This window comes from Mobula birostris, chromosome 4, assembly GCF_030028105.1.
Source record: "Mobula birostris isolate sMobBir1 chromosome 4, sMobBir1.hap1, whole genome shotgun sequence".
Lineage (NCBI taxonomy): Eukaryota > Metazoa > Chordata > Chondrichthyes > Myliobatiformes > Myliobatidae > Mobula > Mobula birostris.
The window spans coordinates 208,876,285-208,892,261 of NC_092373.1; the positions used below are offsets into that span (position 1 = coordinate 208,876,285).

Here is a 15,977-nt window from a genome sequence, read left to right on the forward strand (position 1 = left end):
ACCCCTGCAGAACACCACTAGTCACTGGCAGCCAAACAGATGAGGATTCTTTTATTCCCACTCGCTGTCTCCTTCCAATCAGCCAATGCTCTAACCATGTCAGTAACTTTCCTGTGTACCATGGGCTCTTAAATTGCTAAGCAGCCTCATGTGTGATACCTTGTCAAAGGCCTTCTGAAAATCCAAATGTACAATATCCACTGCATCCCCTTTATCTATCCTACATGCAATCTCCTCAAAGAATTCCAATAGGTTTGTCAGGCAGGATTTTTCCTTACGGAAACCATGCTGACTTTGTCCTACCTTGTCTGTGTCACCAAGTACTCCAGCACCTCGTTCTTAACGATTGACTCCAACATCTTCTCAATCACTGAGGTCAGGCTAACTGGTTAATAATTTCCTTTCTGCTGCCTTAAACAGTGAAGTGATATTTGCAATTTTCTAGTCCTCTGGCACCATGCCAAGAATCCAATGATTTTTGAAAGATCATTTCTAATGCCGCCACAATCTCTAACGCTTCCTCTTTCAGAACCCTAGGGTGCAGTTCCCCTGGTCTGGATGACTTTTGTACTTCTAGGTCTTCTAGATTTATGAGTACCTTCTCCCTTGTAATAGTAACTGCACTCACTACAATATCTGGCACACTGCTGGTGTATTCCACAGTGAAGACTGATGCAAAAAACCCATTAAGTTATCACAAATGAGTTCAGTTTTAGATTACTGAAGTTAATTTATTTAGAAACATAGGAAACTTACAGCACAATACAGGCCCTTTAGCCCACAAAGCTGTGCTGAACATGTCCTTACCTTAGAAATTACCTAGGGTAACCCATAGCCCTCTATTTTCCTAAGCTCCGTGTACCTATACCTATCCAGGAGTCTCTTAAAAGACCCTATCGTATCCGCCTCCACCACCACTGCCGGTAGCCCATTCCATGCACTCACCACTTTCTGAGTAAAAAACTTACCCCTGACATCTCCTCTGTACCTACTCCCCAGCACCTTAAACCTGTGTCTTCTTGTGCTAGCCATTTCAGCCCTGGGAAAAAGCCTCTGACTATCCACATGAGCAATGCCTCTCATCATCTTATACACCTCTATCAGATCACCTCTCATCCTCCGTCGCTCCAAGGAGAAAAGGCCGAGTTCACTCAACCTATTCTCATAAGGCATGCTCCCCAATCCAGGCAACATCCTTGTAAACCTCCTCTGCACCCTTTCTATGGTTTCCACATCCTTCCTGTAGTGAGGTAACCAGAACTGAGCACAGTACTCCAAGTGGGGTCTGACCAGGATCCTATATAGCTGCAACATTACCTCTCGGTTCTTAAACTCAATCCCACGATTGATGAAGGCCAATGCACTGTATGCCTTCTGAACCACAAAGTCAACCTACGCATCAGCTCTGAGTGTCCTATGGACTTGGACCCCAAGAACCCTCTGATCCTCCACACTGCCAAGAGTCTTAACATTAATACTATATTTTGCCATCATATTTGACCTACCAAAATGAACCACCTCACACTTATCTGGGTAGAACTCCATCTGCCACTTCTCAGCCCAGTTTTGCATCCTATCAATGTCCCGCTGTAACCTCTGACAGCCCTCCACACTATCCACAACACCCCCAACCTTTTGTGTCATCAGCAAACTTACTAACTCATCCCTCCATTTCCTCATCCAGGTCATTTATAAAAGTCACAAAGAGTAGGCGTCCCAGAACAGATCCCTGAGGCACAGCACTGGTCACTGATTAGTTCAGTTTTCGATGACTGTAGTTAATTTTAGAACATTGAACGTAGACCAGTACAACACAGCAACAGGCTCATCTTCCCACATTATTGTGTGGACTAAATTAGTTATCAAGATGTCCAACCAAACTAAACCCTTCTATCTACACAATGTCCATGTCCTTCTATTTTCTGCACATTTATGTGGCTATCTAAAAGCCTCTTGAACAGTCTTTCGTATTTGCCTCCATCACCATCCCCAGCACTGCATTCCAGGCACCCACCGTTTTAAAAAGAAAGCTCTCCACACATCTCTACTGAACCTGATCCCTGTCATTTTAAATGCATGCACTCTGGATTTAGAGATTTAACTCTGAGAAAAAGATGCTGGTTGTATTCAATCTATGCTTCCTATCATCTGGTCTTCAAACCTCAAGTTTGTTCAACCTCTTACAGCACACACACTCCAATCCAGACAGCATTCTCCTTCTGCACCTTCCCTTGACATCCTTCCGATAATGGGGTGACCAGAACTGAATGCAGTACCCCAGATGTGGCCCAACTAGAGTTTTATAAAGGTGCAACGTAACTTCCTGACTTCCAAACTCATTTCCTCAATGAGTAAAAGAGAAGCATGCTTTCTTTACCACCCTATCAACCTGTGTAGCCACTTTTACCGTGTACCCATGGACTTGGACTCCAAGGTCTATTTGTAAATCTGCACTCGTCAAGCCTCCTGTTACTAACAGTGTAATGTCACTTTGCATTTCAGGATGATGTTGGATACCAAGAGAGGGAATTTGTAGAATGCCTACAAGATGGCTATTTAAATCAGTTTATGGTTGAGCCCACTAGGGGAATGGCAATTCTGGATTGTGTGTTGTTTAATAAACCAAATGCGTTAAGGGAGCTTAAGGTAAAGGAACCTTTAGGAGACAATGATCTTAATGTGATAGAATTCAACCTGCATTTTGAGAGGAAGAAGATAAAGTCAGATTATTACAATTATTACATCAGTACTACCATGGAGTACAGGGAATTACAGAGGCATGAGAGAGGAGCTAGCAAAATTCGATTGTAAGGGGACACTAGCAGGGATGAGGGCAGAACAGCAATGGCTGGAGTTTTTGGGGGCAGTTCAGAAGGCTCAGGATAGATACATCCCAAAGATGAAGAAGCATTTTAAGTGGATGATGAGGCAACTGTGGCTGACAAGGGAAGTCAAAGTCAGCATAAAAAGAAAAAAAGGAGATATAATATACAAAAATTGGTGGAAAATTAGAGGATTGGGAAGTTTTTAAAAATGAATAGGCAACTAAAAAGCCATAAAAAGAGAAAAGATGAAATAGTCAATAATATAAAAGAGAATACCAAAAGTTTTTCCAGATATATAGAGAGTAAAAGAGAGGTGAGAGAGGTTATTAGACTGCTGGAAAAATGATGTCAGAGAGGTAGTAGCATGGGACAAAGAAATGGTGATGAACTGAATAAGTATTTTGCATCCATCTTCAGTGTGGACGACACTAGCAGTATGCCGGAAATTCGAGAGTGTCAGGGGACAGAAATGAGTGTAGTTGCTATTACTAAGGAGAAGGTGCTTGGGAAGCTAAAAGATCCGAAGGTAGATAAGTCACCTGGACCTACACTCCAGGATTCTGAAATAGGTGACTGAAGAGATTGTGAAGGCATTAGTTAATGAACTTTGAAAACTCACTAGGTTCTGGAATAGTTCCAGAAGACTGGAAAATTGCAAATATCACTCCACCATTCAAGAAGAGAGAGAAGCAGAAGAAAGGAAATTGTAGGCCAGTTAGTCTGACCTCAGTGGTTTGGAAGATGTTTGAGACTATTACTAAGGATGAGGTTTCGGGATACTTGGAGGCACATGCTGAGGTCAGCATGATTTCCTCAAGGGAAAATCGTGCCTGACAAATCTGTTGGAATTCTTTGAGAAGTAACAAGTAGGAGATACAAAGCAGAGTTGGTGGATGTTGTTTACTTGGATTCTTAGATGACCTTTGGCAAAGTGCCACACGTGAAGCTGCTTAATAATTTGAGAACCCATGGTATTACAGGAAAGATACGAGCATGAATGGTAGATTGGCTGACTGGCATGAGGCAAAGAGTAGGAATAAAGGGGGCCTTTTCTGCTTGGCTGCTGGTAACTTTTGATGTTCTGCTGGGTCAATGTTGGGACTGCTTCTTTTCACGTTATATGTGAATGATTTGGATGACAGAATTGATGGATTTTCAGATGATATGCAGATGGATGAAGGACAGATACTGCTGAAGCACGGAGTCTGCAGACAGTTTGGCAGAATGGACAATGAGTGACAGATGGAATATAGTATATGGAAGAAGTGGTCAAAGCAATATAAGTGTAGACTATTTTCTAAACAGGGAGAAAATTTACAAATCACAGGTGCAAAGGGACTTAGGAGTTCTTGTACAGGATTCCCTGAAGAGTAATTTACAGCAGTGGTCCCCAACCACTGGGCTGCAGACCGGTACCGGGCCGCAAAGCATGTGCTACTGGGCCGCGAGGAAACGATACGAGTCAACTGCACCTTTGCTCATTCCCTGTCACACCTACTGTTGAACTTGAACGCACACGAGTCCATCAGTCGGTCATTAACCTGCAACCACTCGATGAGTAAAAAACAAATGTCGCTTGAGAGTTTCTTTGGAAGAGATGGTAGGGGACATAAAAGGCCTAACGATGATGATACTCAGAGACAGCTGAGGCCGAGACTGCAAAAAAAAAGAAAGCTTCCTTCAACAGAAAATACAACAAGTCGTACATAAAATATGGCTTTATTGTGACCAGTGACTCGCACGCTCCAAGCCCCGCGTGTGATATGTGGAGACAAGCTGTCTAATGAGGCAATGAAGCCCTCAAATCTGCTTCGGCTCCTCAATTCCAAGCACCCTGCACTTAAAGACAAACCTGTTGAGTTTTTTGAGCGGAAGAAACGTGAGCAAGCGGGACAGAAGCAAGTGCGGAGAGCCACCACCTCCACAAATGCTGCTGCTCTGAGAGCGTTGTACTTAGTGGCTAGCCGTATTGCTAAGGCGAAGAAGCCTTTCACTGTTGGTGACGAATTGATTCTGCCTGCTGCCAAGGACATGTGCCGTGAACTGTTGGGAGAAGCTGCAGCTAACAAGATGGCACAGGTTCCTCTTTCAGCTACCACAGTTTCAAGGAGAATCGATGAAATAGCGGAGGACATCGAAGCACAGCTGTTGAAACGGCTTAACAAGTCTGGTTTCACTACCCGAGTCAAAGAGGTTGTTCCTGAATGCCAGTCCACACACTGTGTTACACACAGGGAAATACTGGCTAGCCGAAAAATGTCACCTGATCTTAACAGTGTTTTGAGTGATGTTGTTGAAGTTATCAATCACATCAAAGCAAAAGCCCTTAACTCACATCTGTTTGAGCAGTTTTGCGAGGAAATGGATGCAGAGCACAAACGCCTTCTCTTACACACTGAAGTCAGGTGGCTATCAAGGGGGAGAGCCCTGGCCAGGGTTTTTGAGTTAAGAGAGCAGCTACAGAGATTTCTTTCAGGAAAAGTCACCACTAGCAGCACACTTCAGTGACGAGGAGTGAATAGCAAAACTCGCTTATCTGTGTAACATCTTCAACCTGCTCAATGAACTCAATTTGTCACTTCAGGGGAGAATGACAACTGTCTTCAAGTTGGCAGATAAAGTGTCTGCTTTCACAGCCAAACTGGAATTGTGGGGATGGCGAGTAGACAGGGGCATATTTGACATGTCCCAACATTAGCTGGGATTTTGGGAGAGACTGAGGCTGCACCATCCTTCTCAGAGCCGGTGCGCGATCACCTATCTTCGCTGTCGACAGAATTCGAGTGTTACTTCCCAACCGCAAATGACCCAAGACATGCAAAGGAATGGGTTCGTGACCCATTTGTGAATGTCCCCAGTGAATCATCCATGTCAGTGTGGGAAGAAGATCAACTCCTCGAGCTTGCAAATGGCGGTGGGCTGAAAAGTATGTTTGATATAACATCTCTGCCGGCATTCTGGATCAAAGTCAAGGCTGAATATCCTGAGATAGACATGAAAACACTGAAAACGTTGCTTCCATTTCCAACATCATATCTCTGCGAAGCGGAGTTTTCTGCAATGAATGCAATGAAAACTAAATTGTGGAATAGACTGGACATAAGGAACCCCCTTATGACTTATAATAATATGCACTCTGTGTTTAATATTAAATTCATTAGATAAACCCTTTTAGAAACAAAATTGAGTGTATTAGCCACAGATAAGTAACTTATAGTTGACTTATCACCTATATTCCGGTCATGATTAACAACCCCCTCCCCCGGTTGGCCGGTCCGCAAGAATATTGTCAATATTAAACTGGCCCACAGTGCAGAAAAGGTTGGGGACCCCTGATTTACAGGGTGAGTTGGTGGTAAGGTAGGCCAATGCAACGTTAGCATTAATTTTGAGAGGAGTAGAATATAAGAGCAAAAATCTTACGCTGAGTCTTTGTAAGGCATCAGTCAGACCACACGGAGTACTGCGAGCAGTTTTGGGCCCCTTATCTAAGAAAGGATGTGTTAGCATTGGAGGGGGTTCAGAGAAGTGAAGGGGTGAAAGGGTTAATGCAAAATGGACATTAGATGGCTTTTTGCCTGTACTCACTGGATTTCGAATATTGAAAGGTCAAGGTAGAGTGGATTTGGAGAGCTTGTTTCTGAGAGTGGAGGAATCTAGGACCAGATAGCGTTGCCTCAGAGTGGAGGGCATTTACAACAGAGATAAGGACATTTTTTTTAGCCAGAGGGTGGTGAATCTGTGGAATTCATTGCCACAGACAGCTGTGGAGGCCAAGGCATTGGGTATAGTGGAGGTTGATAGATTCTTGATTAGTTAGGGCATCAAAGGTTATGGGGAGGGGGCAGGAGAATGGCAGGAGAATATCTGGGTAACAAATCAGCCATGATAGAATGGTGCACAGACTTGATGGGCTGATTGGCCTAGTTCTGCTTCTATGTCTTATGGTCTTATCTGCTTAGATGTTAGAAAGAAAGCTGTGCTGTAGACGTGAGCAAGAATTGAATTTGAACTGAATGGATTTGAACTTAATATGGGGTGATGTTTGGGTAACTTTCACAGCTCTCTCCCTTGTGAAAACTGTTTGGATGTTAGTTACATTTACAAGATATTCTGTATGTTTCAGTTCATGGTGACCCTTTCCCAGTGGTGTACACAGACCCACTCTCTTACTCTTCAAAGCATCAAACCCCGTCCAAAAGGGAAGAAGGAGAGCAAGGAGGAATATCTTAAAAGCACACAGTGAGCATTTTCTCCTATGTTAGCAAAAGTATTGCACAAATGTTCACTGCATTGTTTGTTACTTAATATGTGTTCTGTATATCTACCAATGCTGCTAAAAAGATAACTTACTTAATTTTGGGAATTGCTCTGAAACCAGAGGAAATAAAATTGGCAGAGATATTTATTTCTTAAGATGCATCAATCCATATTACATGAAATATACTAGCATAGATAGAAAACAACAGGAATTCTGCAGATGCTGGAAATTCAAGCAACACACATCAAAGTTGCTGGTGAACGCAGCAGGCCAGGCAGCATCTCTAGGAAGAGGTACAGTCGACGTTTCAGGCCGAGACCCTTCGTCAGGACTAACTGAAAGAAGAGCTAGTAAGAGATTTGATAGTGGGAGGGGGAGGGGGAGATCCAAAATGATAGGAGAAGACAGGAGGGGGAGGGATGGAGCCAAGAGCTGGACAGGTGATTGACAAAGGGGATACGAGAAGATCATGGGACAGGAGGTCCGGGGAGCAAGACAAGTGGGGGGGGGACCCAGAGGATGGGCAAGGGGTATAGTCAGAGGGACAGAGGGAGAAAAAAGAGAGAGAGAGAAAGAATGTGTGTATAAAAATAAATAACGGATGGGGTACGAGGGGGAGGTGGGGCATTAGCGGAAGTTAGAGAAGTCGATGTTCATGCCATCAGGTTGGAGACTACCCAGATGGAATATAAGGTGTTGTTCCTCCAACCTGAGTGTGACTTCATCTTTAAAGTAGAGGAGGCCGTGGATAGACATGTCAGAATGGGAATGGGATGTGGAATTAAAATGTGTGGCCACTGGGAGATCCTGCTTTCTCTGGCGGACAGAGCGTAGGTGTTCAGCAAAGCGGTCTCCCAGTCTGCATTGGGTCTCGCCAATATATAGGAGGCCACATCGGGAGCACCGGACGCAGTATATCACCCCAGCTGACTCACAGGTGAAGTGTTGCCTCACCTGGAAGGACTGTCTGGGGCCCTGAATGGTGGTAAGGGTGGAAGTGTAAGGGCATGTGTAGCACTTGTTCCGCTTACACGGATAAGTGCCAGGAGGGAGATCAGTGGGGAGGGATGGGGGGGGACGAATGGACAAGGGAGTCGCATAGGGAGCGATCCCTGCGGAAAGCAGAGGGGGGTGAGGGAAAGATGTGCTTAGTGGTGGGATCCCGTTGGAGGTGGCGGAAGTTACGGAGAATAATATGTTGGACCCGGAGGCTGATGGGGTGGTAAGTGAGGACCAGGGGAAGCCTATTCCTAGTGGGGTGGCGGAGGATGGGGTGAGAGCAGATGTGCGTGAAATGGGTGAGATGCGCTTGAGAGCAGAGTTGATAGTGGAGGAAGGGAAGCCCCTTTCTTTAAAAAAGGAGGACATCTCCCTCGTCCTGGAATGAAACGCCTCATCCTGAGAGCAGATGCGGCGGGGACGGAGGAATTGCGAGAAGGGGATGGCGTTTTTGCAAGAGACAGGGTGAGAAGAGGAATAGTCCAGATAGCTGTGAGAGTCAGTAGGCTTATAGTAGACATCAGTGGATAAGCTGTCTCCAGAGACAGAGACAGAAAGATCTAGAAAGGGGAGGGAGGTGTCGGAAATGGACCAGGTAAACTTGAGGGCAGGGTGAAAGTTGGAGGCAAAGTTAATAAAGTCACCGAGCTCAGCATACGTGCAGGAAGCAGCGCCAATGCAGTCATCGATATAGCGAAGGAAAAGTGGGGGACAGATACCAGAATAGGCACGGAACATAGATTGTTCCACAAAGCCAACAAAAAGGCAGGCATAGCTAGGACCCATACGGGTGCCCATAGCTACACCTTTAGTTTGGAGGAAGTGGGAGGAGCCAAAGGAGAAATTATTAAGAGTAAGGACTAATTCCGCTAGACGGAGCGGAGTGGTGGTAGAGGGGAACTGATTAGGTCTGGAATCCAAAAGGAGGTGGAGAGCTTTGAGATCTTCCTGATGGGGGATGGAAGTATATAGGGACTGGACATCCATGGTGAAAATAAAGCGGTGGGGGCCAGGGAACTTAAAATCATCAAAAAGTTTAAGAGCGTGAGAAGTGTCACGAACATAGGTAGGAAGGGATTGAACAAGGGGGGATAAAACCATGTCGAGGTATACAGAAATGAGTTTGGTGGGGCAGGAGCAAGCTGAGACAATAGGTCTGCCAGGAGAGGCAGGTTTGTGGATCTTAGGTAGGAGGTAGAAACAGGAAGTGTGAGGTGTGGGAACTATAAGGTTGGTAGCAGTGGATGGGAGATCCCCTGAGCAGATTAAAAAATTGGTTGACTGGCAGGAGACAGGGATTGGGAATAAAAGGGGCCTTTTCTGCTTGGCTGCCAGTGACTAGAGGTGTTCCACAGGGGCTTGTGTTGGGCTCGCTTCTCACATTGTATGTCAAAGATTTGGACAACAGAACTGATGATTTTGCAGCCATGTTTGCGGACGATATGAAGATAGGTGGAGACGCCCGTAGCATTAAGGAAGCAGGCAGTCTGCAGAAGTACTTCAACAGATTAGGAGAATGGTTGAAGAAGTAGCAGATGAAATGTAGTGTAGGGAAGTGTGTTGGTTATACACTTTGGTACAAGGCATAAAGGTGTAGAGTATTTTCTCAGTGGGAAGGAAGTTCAGAACTCAGAGTTGTAATGGGACTTGAAAGTCCTCCTGCAGAATTTCCAAAAGGTAAACTTGCAGGTTGAATCATTAGTGAGGAATGCAAATGCAATGTAAGCATTCAGTTTGAGAGGAATAGAATAGAAGAGCAAGAATGTAATACTGAGGCTTTATAAGGCTTTGGTTGGACTGCACAGAGTATTGTGAGTAATTTTGAGTTCCTTACCAAGGAAAGGATGTGTTATCATCAAAGAGGGTACTGAGGAGGTTCATGAGAATAATTCTAGGATTGAAAGGGTTAAAATATGAGGAGCATTTGATGGTTCTGGGCCTGTATTCACTGGAATTGAAAAGAATGAGGGGGTAACCTCATTGAAAGGCCTAGATAGAGTGGAATTGGAGAGGATGTTTCTGAATGTGGGGGAGTCTAGGACCAGAATAGAGGGACATCTGTTTAGCACATGGATAAGGAGGAATTTTCTTCAGCTGGAGGGCTGAATCTGTGGAATTCATTGCAACAGATGACCATGGAGACTATCTCCTTGGGTACAGTTAAAAACTGAGGATAAGTATGGAAATGCACGGTCTGGTCAAGGAGTTAGAAGTGGCTGAGGTACAAAATGACTACTTTGCGGTGGTATTTACCAAGGATAAATTGCTGGGGTGAAAACAAAATGCTAATGCGCTGGGACATTTTGGGATTAAGAAGGCAGCAATAAATCTTAATGGATCTTCCAAAAAGCATTTAAGAGACCCTTAGATAGGTTCATGGATGTAAGAAAATGCAAGGTTCTGGGTTGTGTCAGAGGGAAGGATTGATAAGTTCTTGATTAGTAAGGGTGTTAAAGTTTATGGGGTGAAGGCAGAAGAATGGGGTTGAGAGAGACAATGAATCAACCACGATGGAATGCGGGAGCAGACTCCATGGCTGGATGGCCTAATTCTGCTCCAAAGTCTTATGGTCTTAATCCAAATAATACATGCATTCAGCTGAACATCTGAAATTTGATTTTGCATGGGTATTTTAAGAATGGTATCTTTTGGATATTCTCATACACCACATAGCACATTACAGGCACTTTAGCCCATGATGTTGTGCTGAATTATATAAACATACTGCACCATAAATCGAACCCTTCCCTCTTACACAGCCCATAACCTTGCATTTTCTTACACCCATGTGCCTATCTAAGGGTCTCTTAAATGCTTTTTTGAAGATCCATATAGACTCATTATGTCCTCCTTAATCTCAAAACATTCCAGCACATTAGCATGCTGTTTTACCCCACCAATTTTTTTCTTGGTAAATACCAATGTAAAATAGTCATTTTGTACCTCAGCCACGTCTAACTCCTCGAATGGACCCAGTATTTCCATAGTTACCCTCAATTTTTTTAAAAATACAAGTACTGTACAAAATGCCATGGGATCCTCCTTGACCCGAATCACCAAGAACACTTCATGGCCTCTTTTGCCCTTCCATGAGACTATAAGACACAGGAGCAGAATTAGGCCATTCAGCCCATCAGTCTACTCCACCATTCCATCATGGCTGATCCTGGATAACACACAACCCCATACACCTGCCTTCTCACCCTATCCTTTGATGCCCTGACTGGTCAGGAAACGATCAACTTCCGCCTTACATGCACCCATGGACTTAGCCTCCCCACCGTCTGTGACAGAGCATTCCATAGATTCAGTACTCTTTGGCTAAAAAAGTTCCTCCTTACCTCTATGCTGAAAGGTTACCCCTCAGTTTTGAGGCTGTGCCCTCCAGTTTTGAACACCCCCACCATAGGAAACATCATCTCCATATCCATCCTATCTAGTCCTTTCAACATTCAGTAGGTTTCAATGAGATGCCTCCGCGTGCTGTGCAGTGAGTACAGGCCCAAAGCTGTGAAACACTCCTCGTATGTTTCATTTTAGATCTCCCCCTCCCCCTCCCACTTTCAAATCTCTTACTAGCTCTTCCTTCAGTTAGTCCTGACGAAGGATCTCAGCCCGAAACGTCGACTGTACCTCTTCCTAGAGATGCTGCCTGGCCTGCTGCGTTCACCAGCAACTCTGATGTGTGTTGCTTGTATGTTAACACATTCATTCCCGGAGTCAACCTCATGAACCTTCTCTGGGCTCTATCCGATGACAACGCATCCTTTCTGAAATATGAGATTTTAATTTCCCAAATATTGATTGGCATCTCCTGAGAGTGAGGGGTTTAGATGGGGTGGAGTTCGTTAGATGTGTTCAGGAAGGTTTCTTGACACAATATGTAGATAAGCCTACAAGAGGAGAGGTTGTACTTGATCTGGAATTGGGAAATGAACCTTGTCAGGTGTCAGGTCGCTCAGTGGGAGAGCATTTTGGAGATAGTGATCACAATTCTATCTTCTTCACCATAGCATTGGAGAGGGATAGGAACAGACATGTTAGGGAAACTAATTGGGGTAAGGGGAAATATGAGGTTATCAGGCAGAAACTTGGAAGCATAAATTGGAAACAGGTATTCTCAGCGAAACGTACGGAAGAAATGTGGCAAGTGTTCAGGGGATATTTGCGTGGGGTTCTGCGCAGGTACATTCCAATTAGACATGGAAAGGATGGTAGAGTACAGGAACCGTGGTGTACAAAGGTTGTTGTAAATCTAGTCAAGAAGAAAAGAAGAGGTTACGAAAGGTTCAAAAAACTAGTTAATGATAGGAATCTAGAAGATTTTAAGTCTAGCAGGAAGGAGCTTAAGAATGAAATTAGGAGAGCCAGAAGGGGCCATGAGAAGGCCTTGGCTGACAGGATTAAGGAAAACCCCAAGGCATTCTACAAGTATGTGAAGAGCAAGAGGATAAACATAGAAAACCTACAGCACAATACAGGAGGAAATCTGCAGGTGCTGGAAATTTCAAGCAACACACATCAAAAATGCTGGTGAACACAGCAGGCCAGGCAGCATCTATAGGAAGAGGTACAGTCGACGTTTCGGGCCGAGACCCTTCATCAGGACTAACTGAAAGAAGAGATAGAAAGAGATTTGAAAGTTGGAGGGAGAGGTGGAGATCTGAAATGATAGGAGAAGACAGGAGGGGGAGGGATGGAGCCAAGAGCTGGACAGGTGATTGACAAAAGGGATACAGAGCTGGAGAAGGGGGAGGATCATGGGGCGGGAGGCCTAGGGAGAGGAGCCTAGAGGATGGGCAAAGAGTTGTACTGAGAGGGACAGAGGGAGAAAAAAGAGAGAAAGAATGAATAAATAAATAAATAAACAAACAAACAAACAAAGAAGGGATGGGGTACGAAGGGGAGGAGGGGCATTAACGGAAGTTAGAGAAGTCAATGTTCATGGCATCAGGTTGGAGGCTACTGAGACAGAATATAAGGTTTTGTTCCTCCAACCTGAGTGTGGCTTCATCTTGACAGTAGAGGAGGCCGTGGATAGACATATCAGAATGGGATGGGACGTGGAATTAAAATGTGTGGCTACTGGGAAATCCTGCTTTCTCTGGTGGACAGAGCGTAGGTGTTCAGCAAAATGGTCTCCCAGCCTGTGTTGGGTCTCACCAATGTATAGAAGGCCGCATCGGGAGCACTGGGTGCAGTATACTGGACTAAACACATCTTCCCCCCCACCTCCCCCCACTGCTTTCCGCAGGGGTCGCTCCCTACGTGACTCCCTTGTCCATTCGTCCCCCCATCCCTTCCCACCGATCTCCCTCCCAGCACTTATCCCTGTAAGCAGAACAAGTGCTACCCATGCCCTTACACTTCCTCCCTCACCACCATTCAGGGCCCCAGACAATCCTTCCAGGTGAGGTGACACTTCACCTGTGAGTTGGCTGGGGTGATATACTGCGTCCGGTGCTCCCGACATGGCCTTCTATATATTGGCGAGACCCGACGCAGGCTGGGAGACCATTTCGCTGAACACCTATGCTCTGTCTGCCAGAGAAAGCAGGATCTCCCGGTGGCCACACAGTTTAATTCCACATCCCATTCCCATTCTGACATGGCTATCCACGGCCTCCTCTACTGTAAAGATGAAGCCACACTCAGGTTGGAGGAACAACACCTTATATTCCGTCTGGGTAGCCTCCAACCTGATGGCATGAACATTGACTTCTCTAACTTCCGTTAATGCCCCACCTCCCCCTCATATCCCATCCCTTGTTTGTTTGTTTATTTATTTATTTACTTATTTACTTACTTACTTATTTTCTCTCTTTTTTTCTCCCTTTGTCCCTCTCACTATAACTCCTTGCCCATCCTCTGGTGCCCCCCACCCTTTCTTTCTCCCTGGGCCTCCCATCCCATAATCCTCTCCCTTCTCCAGCCTCATATCCCTTTTGCCAATCACCTGTCCGGCTCTTAGCTCCACCCCTCTCCCTCCTGTCTTCGCATATCATTTCAGATCTCCCCTCCCCCTCCCACTTTCAAGTGTCTTTCTATCTCTTCTTCCAGTTAGTCCTGACGAAGAGTCTCAGCCCGAAATGTTGACTGTACCTCTTCCCAGAGATGCTGCCTGTTCTGCTGCATTCACCAGCAATTTTTATCTGTGTTGCTAGCACAATACAAGCTCTTTGGCCCTACCTTAGAACATGTCCCTACCTTAGAAATTACTAGGCTTACCCATAGCCCTCTATTTTTCTAAGCTCCATGTATCTATCCAAAAGTCTCTTAAAAGACCCTGTTGTATCCACCTGCACCACCGTTGCCGGCAGCCCATTCCACGCACTCACCACTCTCTGAGTAAAAAACTTACACCTGACATCTCCTCTGTACCTGCTCCCTAGCACCTTATATGTGTGTCTTCTTGTGGCAACCATTTCAGCCCTGGGAAAAAGCCTCTGACTATCCACACGATCAATGCCTCTCATCATCTTATACACCTCTATCAGGTCACCTCTCATCCTCCGTCGCTCCAAGGAGAAAAGGCCAAGTTCACGCAACCTGTTTTCATAAGGCATACTCCCCAATCCAGGCAACATCCTTGTAAATCTCCTCTGCACCCTTTCTATGGCTTCCACATCCTTCCTGTAGTGAGGTGACCAGAACTGAGCACAGTACTCCAAGTGGGGTCTGACCATGGTCCTATATAGCTGCAACATTACCTCTCAGCTCCTAAATTCAATTCCACGATTGATGAAGGCCAATACACCGTATGCCTTCTTATCCCCAGAATCAACCTGCGCAGCTGCTTTGAGTGTCCTCTGAACTCAGACCCCAAGATCCCTCTGATCCTCCACACTGCCAAGAGTCTTACCATTAATATTATATTCTGCGATGTGAGAGAATAGCTCCAATCAAGTGTAACAGTGGAAAAATGTGTATGGAGCTGGAGGAAATAGCAGAGGTATTTAATGAATACTTTGCTTCAGTATTGACTACAGAAAAGGATCTTGGTGACTGTAGTTATGACTTGCAGTGGACTGAAAAGCTTGAGCATGTAGATATTAAGAAAGGGGATGTGCTGGAGCTTTTGGAAATCATCAAGTTGGATAAGCCACCGGGACCAGACAGGATGTACCCCAGGCTACTGTGGGAAGCAAGGGAGGAGATTGCTGAGCCTCTGGCGATGGTCTTTGCATCATCAATGAAAACGGTAGAGGTTCCCGACGAAGGGTCTTGGCCTGAAACGTCGACTGTATCTCTTCCTAGAGATGCTGCCCGGCCTGCTGCGTTCACCAGCAACTTTGATGTGTGTTGCTTGAATTTCCAGCATCTGCAGAATTCCTCATGTCTGAGGTTCTAGAGGATTGGAGGGTTGCGGATCTTGTGCCTTTATTCAAGAAAGGGAGTAGAGATAGCCCAGGAAATTATAGACCAGTGAGTCTTACTTCAGTGGTTGGTTAGTTGATGGAGAAGATCCTGAGAGGCAGTGTTTATGAACATTTGCAGAGGTATAATATGATTAGGAATAGTCAGCATGGACGTGGAAACCATAGAAAGGGTGCAGAGGGGACTTAGAAGGATTTTGCCTGGATTGGGGAGCATGCCTTATGAGAATAGGTTGAGTAAACTCGGCCTTTTCTCCTTTGAGCGACGGAGGATGAGAAGTGACCTGATAGAGGTGTACAAGATAATGAGAGGCATTGATTGTGTGGATAGTCAGAGGCTTTTCCCTAGGGCTGAAATGGCTAGCACAAGAAGACACAGGTTTAAGGTGCTGGGGAGTAGGTACAGAGGAGAAGTCAGGGGTAAGTTTTTTACTCAGGGAGTGGTGAGTGCATGGAATGGGCTGCGGGCAACGGTGGTGGAGGTGGAAACGATAGGGTGTTTTAAGAGTCTCTTGG

The 15,977-nt window shown here is 45.3% G+C and overlaps 1 protein-coding gene across 1 annotated transcript in view; it reads left to right on the forward strand.

The window, feature by feature from the left end:
* The window catches only part of fbxo41 (F-box protein 41), a 225,460-nt gene that overhangs the window by 138,257 nt on the left and 71,226 nt on the right, over positions 1-15,977 (forward strand). The window contains exon 6 of the mRNA XM_072254830.1: positions 6,952-7,067. Coding sequence (XP_072110931.1) covers positions 6,952-7,067 — 116 coding nt within the window. The remainder of the gene's footprint in view (positions 1-6,951; positions 7,068-15,977) is intronic.